This window comes from Ornithodoros turicata, chromosome 8 (assembly GCF_037126465.1).
Source record: "Ornithodoros turicata isolate Travis chromosome 8, ASM3712646v1, whole genome shotgun sequence".
In the NCBI taxonomy this organism is placed as follows: domain Eukaryota; kingdom Metazoa; phylum Arthropoda; class Arachnida; order Ixodida; family Argasidae; genus Ornithodoros; species Ornithodoros turicata.
In genome coordinates, this window is record NC_088208.1 from 39458278 (window position 1) to 39467629 (window position 9352).

General features: G+C 43.2%; 1 protein-coding gene across 1 annotated transcript; it reads left to right on the forward strand.

Moving 5' to 3' along the window:
- Positions 1-2482: 2482 nt before the first annotated feature.
- LOC135367298 (allergen Arg r 1-like) lies at positions 2483-8447 on the forward strand. The gene is made up of 5 exons (XM_064600502.1): positions 2483-2616; positions 3121-3269; positions 3331-3386; positions 5208-5279; positions 8199-8447. Exons 1-5 carry the CDS (start codon positions 2527-2529, stop codon positions 8327-8329), a joined length of 498 nt encoding a protein of 165 aa, XP_064456572.1. The 5' UTR covers positions 2483-2526; the 3' UTR covers positions 8330-8447.
- Positions 8448-9352: the final 905 nt, after the last annotated feature.

The window sequence follows — 9352 nt, forward strand, 5'->3', positions numbered from 1 at the left end:
GGTTGGGTGTGTGGCTATCCGTGGTGGACTTCATATTTCTGTAAAATAAAAATCGCTTGGCAATTTTCAAAGTTCATTTGAAAAAAAAAAAGTTTCCCACATTTAAAAATTGTCCAAAGACTTCTTCGATGGTGGCAAAAGTTAAGGTAATTGTCGAAAGTCTGACAATCCTCCGGCGAGTACGTAGCCAGATAGAATTTTTTATCACCTCAGGTGAAACACCATGTATATGCAATATATATATATCGTGTAACAAGTCTAGCAATAGCACGATTTGCACACGGGCACAAGGTACCGCCTCCTTCCTCTATAGGTATGTGCTCACACGACCACCACTAGTCACGCTGTTGCCCATTCGCTCCCATACGTGCTTATAGTAAATAACAAACGGGTCGACGTGAATGCCAAGCTGAAGTAGCAAACTTCTCAAGCACATAATCTCAATTTCGCATCGAAAATGCTGTAGAGAAGAGTTCGTAGTTGCTTCCATCGTCCAATAGCTCTGTGATAGCCGACCGCCATAACTGGAGTTTCTCGCAAACCTGAGAAGCAGTCAGGGAAGTCTGAGAAAGCCCCACCCCTCAACCCATCAGAAGCACGATACCCCAACCACATACATAGGGCAGGTTCTGCACATCTACGTCACAAAAATGGCCGCGCTCATGACTTGTTTTGGTTTCTTTCATTAACGAATTTTCGTAACAGGAAGACAAAATTGACGAAGGGGCATTTCGGGGGAGGTTGGATGTGCTCGTTTTAAATATCAAACCACATAAACACATCGCGAAATCGGTGTAGCTGATCTTTAAGACGTCTGGCGCTTCCGCAATCACCAAGTGGATGCGTTGTAACATATTGGCTGGAGTGTCTGCTTATCATCTCTCATGCAGCAAATGTCAACCCATTACTGAATTTTAAATTGAGTTTCAGTACATTTCCCTTCACTTTTTACATTTAGCTCGGTTAATATCTAAGCAAGTATATTGAGTTGTGGACGTATCAAATTGGCTTTGGTAATTGCGTCTTGATACAGAAACGCCTGAAAAAAAATACTAGTCGCTTGTTTCGAAGGGGACAAGGAACATATGAAGAAGCCAATCACCTTTACTTCCGTTGTCTACGTGCGCGCATGCTCTGCACATGTGAGGTCTTCTCTTTCCCCAGATGCGTTTGATGCTTGGAGCGTGAGCTATCCTCCAGATACCAAGAACGAAAGGAAATATGTCCTCCGTAGTGCGAATGATACAGAATGTTGCCTGTCCACTTTTGATTATCTTTATTAAAACTTTATCAGATGATCCTGTCCTCTCCACTTCGTTGTGTTACCATTGTTACCACTGTCTCATTCTTTTTCCTCAAAGTCAAGAAAAAGAGGATACGTATAGCAGAATGAAAAGAAAGAAAAATGGAAATGTGAGGCAGGCAAGAAACTGATGCATTTTCACGAACACCAGCAGCAAAATTGCATTAAAGTCCGTCAGAACGACACAGAGGATACCACGCTATATCATTACGTTCCGCGACAAGAAGTTATACTTGTCACATATTCGCAAGCTATGATGAATACATTCTTTATTAATGCTACGTTGCTTCTTCACCCTCCACCTGTTTCTCCACCTGTTTTCGACGGGTAACATGTACTCGTATGTCTCTAATGTGTATGGACTCTCTCGGGTTTTCAAGTCATGGCATGTACATGTGTCTGCATGACTGTGACTATGTGCATGTGTCTCCATGACTGTGACTATGTACATGTGACTGCATGACTGTGACCAGCGACACTAACGTATAGGCACCCTGAAACGTATACTTGCAAACGTACTTGCGAGTGTCGTGCGTGTTCTTGCGTTTTCTTTAGCAACACTTGTGTTTGCTTTGCAACCAGTAAAGTTTACTCAGAGTAAACTTTACTGGTTTGAGTCGTGTGCTCGTGTCGTCCCTCTGTGTACCCAGACTCATGCTTTTACATTATGGAGTTTTCATTGATCTTCGTGTGGGACCCCCGGACATGTCGCGGGAAAATTTTGCATTTATCACGCGTTACGTGATAAAGAAAAGTTGAACACTGAAGTCCCAGATGTCTGGCACGCAGTAAGGTTTGTCCTATTTCTTCTATGTCACTCATAATTATCTCCAAGTATTAAGCGTTTTCGTGTCAAATATACACACGTATAAAAAAACATATGTCTCGCACTGTACACGTTTGCCTTTTAAATTTCATTGTACTGTGCGCGACATGCATGTAGAATCGTATGGGATATCCAACAATATCCAGCTGTCGCGTTCTTACTTTTGGTTGCTCATTTAGTGCGTGTTGACGCCACGTGCAGCAAAGTTTGTCCTGTCTCGCAATTGATATTGAATTTGAAATTGATTTATAATTCGTTTTTCTTGTCCGATAAATATCAAAGTATGAATATCAAGTTGGCCACATATCTAATTCGCTTTGATTAATGCTTCTTGGGAGTATATAAGTACCTTGAAAAGAGTACCATAGTGAGCTAGCTCGTTTCAAGTGACATCGATATGGCGCACCCTGTAATCTTCATCTTTGTTGTCTGCATGTACGTGTGCGTCGTGCATGCTCAATGCCCGGACCAGACTGATGCGTGGACGGTAAGTTGTTCTATAGAGATGGAGGACCAGAAAGTAAATATGCGCTGTGTAGTTTGAATGATACAGAATGCAGCAGTTCTTTACTGTACTCTGATCTCTTCAACGTTAGCAGTGTACTTCAGGTGTCTCAATTAAATCTCCGAGCAAAATAATTCGTGAAAGGGGGCACCAATCGACGAACTTTCTTTCTTGCAAGTATCTGTCCGATACCACCTACAAGCTGCGCACCGTGCGAATGAGTATAAGGTGCTCATTATTTAAATAGAAATTCAAATTAGTTTCGTAAAAAACAAAAACATAACTTCTAAAGCAAGGCGCTGTCGACATTAAAATGGGTACTGCGCCTTTTTGGACCTTCAGAGGACACCTTTTAAAGAAAAATCTGCTAGGTCCAAAGACCAGTTCCGTTCGATCATGTGGTTACTTTTGTACCGGTAGCCACCAGTGGCGCTGCAAGTTTTCGTGCATGATTCATTCGTCTTACGTGTGTCTGCCTCTTTTCAGCTTCTGCAACGTCGACAATCCAAAAGATATTTTCTTGTGAAGACTACATCAGTAAACCTGGGTGAATGTAGTTATTTGAAACCCGGCAATGTTGATCAAGCAAGCAAAAGCGCTTCTTTTTCATTCGGGTTACGCGATGGCAAGTCGCTGTAAGGAATTGAACCTGTGTCATTCAGAATCTGTACTGTGAGACGATCTTTTAACTTTCAGGACGAAGCAAAGTGCAAAGGTTAAAGCGCAAGGAAAGGAGCTTGTTGTTACTGGAGGTAAGTCAACAGCTTTGACAGCCTCTGCTACAGCGGTATTTTCTTTCTTGTTTGTTTGGTGGGACTATGTGTGTTGAGAATGGCGGAGATTCCAGGAAGATATCTGCATCACTTGTACCACATTCTCTAACCCTGGGATTGCATAACTAACAGTTCGTTAACTAGCACGAAAGCTGCTATCGTTCCAGAGACGAGCCGATGGGCACAAAATGCGTGCAAAGTAAATCAACTGCGGGCAATATATGACTGTAGTCGTGTTCAAGCTAACACAGGCACGTTTAAGCCCCGCCGTATATAGTCTTGTTCCTATTGGCTGAATAGCTAGCCACATCACTCTGCGTCGCGTAGTAGGCCGACGTCGAAACTATCGCCGCATCATAATTGACGCGGGTAAAGCGACGTTATGTAGTACGGGTATCGCCTTCAAAATGAACTTCACCACATAGCACGCTCCTAGCCAACCATCATCCCGAATGACAACGTTCTCGCTCCCGATTTGTTGAAAACGAGAGGCGGAGCCTATTTTGTGCCATTATGCACGGCACAGAATAGGCTCCACATCCCGTTTTCAAAAAATCAGGGGCGAGAACGTTGTCATTCGGGATGATGGTTGGCTAGGAGCGTGCTATGTGGTGAAGTTCATTTTCACCATCACCACCACCACCACCATCATTTTTAAGAGTGTTGTTCAGGATGTTCTGGTGTAAGCGGAGCTTCCGTGCCACCGCGTCAACATCTTGGCAAGCTTGCCATAATGGGGTGGTGGTGGTGGTGGGGGTGGGGGGGGGGAGAATATGTTTATTAAGAAAAAAGAACGGAAAGGTCAGCCAGACGGATGTCGGCTTGCTATTCAAAAAAAAGAAAATGGGGAAGAAAAGAGAGGGAGACGAAAAAGTAGAAAAGGGGAAATTAAAGCAAAGGAAAAGAAGAAAAGAAAAGGGGAAGACAAAGAAGAAAAGAAAGGAAAAGACAGAGAAGAAAAGAAAAGGAATAACACAAAACTAAAACTGAAAAGGGTGCTGGTGACGAATTATAGAGAGCGGATTTTTAGGCACTAACCATGAGATTTAGGCGTTCCTTCGTAAGATAGGTGTCGTTGGATCGTCGAACTGTTCAACTTACGGAACTGTGGAGAACACGGAGCACGTGCTGGTAAACCTGCCGACGTTTCGACTCTAGTCGGCGAACACTGAAGAAAGCAGCCCTCGCGAAACTTGACAAACCGACTGTATAGTGTTGAGAAGGCACTGGGAAGCTGTCCAAGGCAGCACCAGCAACCTGCGCTGTGTGCACTAACGACCTACCTCAAGGACATACACGTGCTGAAATAACCTTTTAAATAATTCAGTGCTTTCACACGTCAAGCGTCCTGGAACAGCTGGTCGCACCTGTGCGACGCACGTTTCCATTTTTTTTTTCTATTTCTATTTCTATTCTATTCATGCGCGATTATTACGGCATACTGCGTGCTATGCGGTCAAGAGAGCCCTCTGCTAGTGGTAATGATGACGTAACTGCTTGCCGTAAAGCTTGCCATGTGGTCAAGAGAGCCCTCTGCTAGTGGTAATGATGACGTAACTGCTTGCCGTAAAGCTTGCCATGCGGTCAAGAGAGCCCTCTGCTAGTGGTAATGATGACGTAACTGCTTGCCGTAAAGCTTGCCATGACACTTAATGCTTAAGTAATTTAACGCTCAATGAACCCTTTTGCTTAATACTTGTACGCATATATTCTAATGTATTTTGCACTTATGTATGCCGTATTTATATGTATTTATATTCCACTTAAATACAAAAATTTCGTATATGTGTACATATCAAGGTAGCCAGGGGGCATTGACAGTTCTTTTCTCTGACTACGGATCCTGTGACGTGCTCCGTGGACCAGCTGGAGGTAAATATTAAACATGTTCCCTCGCCTTCAGACAGCGACCTATTGTGCATGTACCTGCCTTGTCGTTTCCTGGACGGGTATTAGCACGAAACCCGACCCGATTTCTACATCCCCATGAAGCTACCACGATATTAAAAGCGAACCTGACCCCATGAACCCCTCTTGCTGAAGGCACACCTTAAAAATACAGAACTTCACCGCATAGCGCACCGTACACCAACCGTTGCCACGAATGGTAGGGTTATCGCTTGTGATTCGAAGAGAAAAAGGGCGTACGCCTTTTCGTGGCAGTTTAGATGTATGGAATTGCTCCAAAAAGGCGTACGCCTCCCTCTGTCTTCCAATCACAAGCGATAAGCCTATCATTCGTGGCACTACACTCTTAAAAATGAACTTCACCGCATAGCACGCTCCTGTCCAACCATTATCTCGAATGATATCGTTATCTGCCCTGATTTGTTGAAAGCGGTAGGCGTACGCCTTTTCTGTGACACTTATGCTGTTCATAATTGTCACAGAAAAGGCGTACGCCTCCCGTTTTCGACAAATCAGGGCACATAACGATATCATTCGAGATTATGGTTGGCTAAGAACGTGCTATGCGGTGAAATTCATTTTTAAGAGTGTAGTTGACGCACAGTGTGCTACGCGGTGGAGTTCTGTTTTTAGAGTGCAACCACTGCCCATAGTATGATACCGTTATCATTCCTAGTTTCTGGAATGCGTACGCCTTTTTGTGACAAGTGTCACTGGTGGGCGGGATATGTCAAAATCGACGTGCGACTCCACACTCTTAGAAATGAACTTCACCACATAGCACGCACCTAGCCAACTCGAATCTCGAATCTCTAATGATATCGTTATCTGCCCTGATTTGTTCAAAACGGGAGGCGTACGCCTTTTTGTGACACTTATGCTGTTCATAATTGTCACAAAAAACGCGTACGCCTCCCGTTTTCAGCAAATCAGTGCAGATAACGATATCATTCGAGGTGATGGTTGGCTAGGAGCGTGCTGTGCGGTGAAGTTCATTTCTAAGAGTGCAGTTCTCAACAAATCAGGGGCGATAACGATGTAATTCGGAATGGTCATTCGCTAGGGGTGTGTTATGGTAACCTTCAGTTACAGTAAATAAAGGAAGAATTGAATTGAATTGAATTGAAACTGCAGGTGACTCGTTCACTTCCTTTCAAAACTTCAAACGTCAAACGGAATGTCAGTAACTTCACCTCTTAACCAACCGTAATCTCGAATGGCATCGTTTTTCTCCCCTGATTTGTTGAAAACAGGACTGTAACCTACACACGTATATAGAATATACTTCGTTTGTTTTAAACGAAATGTGCATGCGATGTTGTTTTACCGCCGCACTGGGCGCGCATTTCGCAGTCGGTGTAGAGTCCTCGACACAGTGTAGTCCGTAATTTTCAATTTTAATTTTAAAATGTTAAAAACTCTGGTGTAAAAAAAGTTTAATAAGCTTGAAAAGTTTTAAAAACTATGTGCGCAATTAGTGCGAAAGTTATATGACGTAAGAGTAAAGAGAGTGTGGGCTATCGCACAGATAAATTTTCTGAGGAGGCTTCAGTTCGACTGCGTTATGGTCCCTTTATTAACAGTAAATACATACATAAATAAATAAATAAATAAATAAATAAATAAATAGAGACACGTGGCTGAAGTAAAGTAACGAGGAATTTGGTAATGAGCAGAATGAGGAATGTCAGATGTACTCTAAAACAAGAACTTCACCACATAGCACACTGTGCACCAACCATTGCCGAGGGTGATAGGGTTATCGCTTCTGATTCGAAGGGAGAGGGGGGTGTACGCCTTTTTGTGGCAATTTTCATATATCCAAATTGTCACAAAAAGGCGTACGCTCACCTCTCTCTTCGAATTAGAAGCGATAACCCTATCACTGTCGGCAATGGTTGGCGCATTCATGCTACACTCTTTAAAAAAAGGGTGTACTTTAACTGCTTTCCTTGCCACATACAGGGTGTCTCACGTAACGTGTCAAAAAATTATATTTAAAAATCTACACGTCGGAAAATTATGGGGTCAAGGGTGTTCGCCTTCAGAGAATTTTTGCCATCGTGTGAGAACACTTTTATGAATTTTTCGCCATGGGAAATTTAATTTTCCGAATTAAAGTCCGGAAATTGTCTAGTCAACCTAACATTTTTTCGACAGATTTGGGTAGCACGGGTCGAGTTTAGCTCACCACGGAAACTTTCACTTCGTGGTACAAAAGTAAGGAGCGGAAAAAAATTGGGAAATATCCCATTTCGGGCTGCGCAAAATGCCGCTTGCCTTTCACATCCCGTCAGAGCGCTCCGGGAAGCGACGCATGAAAAACAGTGACAGTGACTAGGCAATTTCCAGACTAATTCGGAAAATTAAATTTCTATGGGGAAAATTCATAAAAGTGTTCTCACACGATGGCAAAAACGATCTGAAGGCGAATACCGTTGACGCCATAATTTTCCGACGTGTAGATTTTTAAATATAATTTTTGGACACGTTACGTGAGACACCCTGTACATCACTCGTTTTTGGAGAGTACAATTACTCTCAAAAAAGGAGTCACCTCAGTCTCCTTGGAGTCTCCTTGATTACGCTCTAGCTCCCTACTGGAGAGTAATAATACTCTCCGGCAGGGAGAAAGGTGTTATATGCTACTCCCTTGATGGAGTGAGGAGACTCCTTTTTTGAGAGTAAATGTACTCTCCAAAAGGGAGTTATATATGTGGCAAGAAAAATGAGTTAAAGTACACCCCTTTTTTTAAGAGTGTATGCGGTGAAGTTCTGTTTATAGAAGGTGCTTTCAAACGTTGCACGAAAAGAGCAACCAACCGTGCAACATATCCATCTTCTTCTGTTCCAATTAATTTCTCCACATTCTCCATTTCCTAGATTGCGAACTGTGGGCTGACGAGGCTGTCGTTCGAAGCAACTCGCTCGGCTGCTGCGATACCAAGTTCCAAGCTTGCGCAAAAAGCAACAAAGTACGCCACACCTACCAAGAAAATTGTCCTCGTGTGTAGTTCGCCTGGAGCCCGCGTGCAAAACAGCGATGACAATGAACATGGAACCAGAGGCACCACTGTATTGTCTTGTTTTCACATAAATGTCGGAATAAAAAATGGCACGATTAACAACAATGACCCCATGTGTAATCAAGATACTGTACGACCAGAGTGATAACGCGATGGACGGCTTGTCCGCTGCCCGTACACTCTTAGAAATGAGCTTCACCGCATCGGAAACACGATTTGCAAGTGACTGCACAAGTGGCTGTTAACTGTGTTCCCCGCATATGTGCCGTGACCCATATGCTGCACAAAATCTGTTCTTACGACGCAGTTCTGCAACACAGGACACACATACAAGATGCCTTTTTTTCACACAGATTTTTCATTAGAAAAATATAATGGCTATAGACATGCTGTTTTCACTTCTATAATCTCTGGGCCAGTGCAGGTTCTTGGTCATATGTTGCTCAATCGTCAAATGACTTATTGCCTAAACGTTAATTAACTGTTTAATTATAAAAGCCACAAAGTTGTCCCAATGAGAACACCTGTTCCTTTCGGTGACCTGATATCGTAGCCGTTTTCAGGACAAAAATGTGTTCGGTAGATCTTCCGCAAAAAAATCGTGAAGGAACACCATTTCTTTCTTTATTTATTTTGTTCATTGCTCATCTTCGGAGACGCGTTTTTCCTTCATCTCCAACGTGAGAGGGTGAAGGAGCCTTATGCGTCGAAGATGCCGCCATACTGCCGCCTCATGCGTCCAAGATTAGCTTTAACTTTCGGAAACAAAACAAAAACACATGCACCGGGTGACGCTATCGGAACTGCCCTTATCGTGGGTTGCATTTTCCATTTTCTTTTAATATCAATATTTTTCCAGGACACGAGACGCAACAATGTGCTCTTTCACCCTCTCTAAACCTGTACCTATATACCTATTGTTGAATAAGAAGAACTAGCCTCCGTTCTGGTTGAGAGACAGACATCGAATGCCTCGTTTATTACTCAGCGCGAGCTCGGTTCGTCCCCCCC

Coding starts and splice junctions, on each gene's coding strand:
- LOC135367298 (XM_064600502.1), top strand. CDS start 2,527: ATGGCGCACCCTGTAATCTTCATCTTTGTTGTCTGCATGTACGTGTGC. Junction 3,270..3,330: donor TTACGCGATGGCAAGTCGCT/GTAAGGAATTGA, acceptor TTTAACTTTCAG/GACGAAGCAAAGTGCAAAGG. Junction 3,387..5,207: donor GGAGCTTGTTGTTACTGGAG/GTAAGTCAACAG, acceptor GTACATATCAAG/GTAGCCAGGGGGCATTGACA.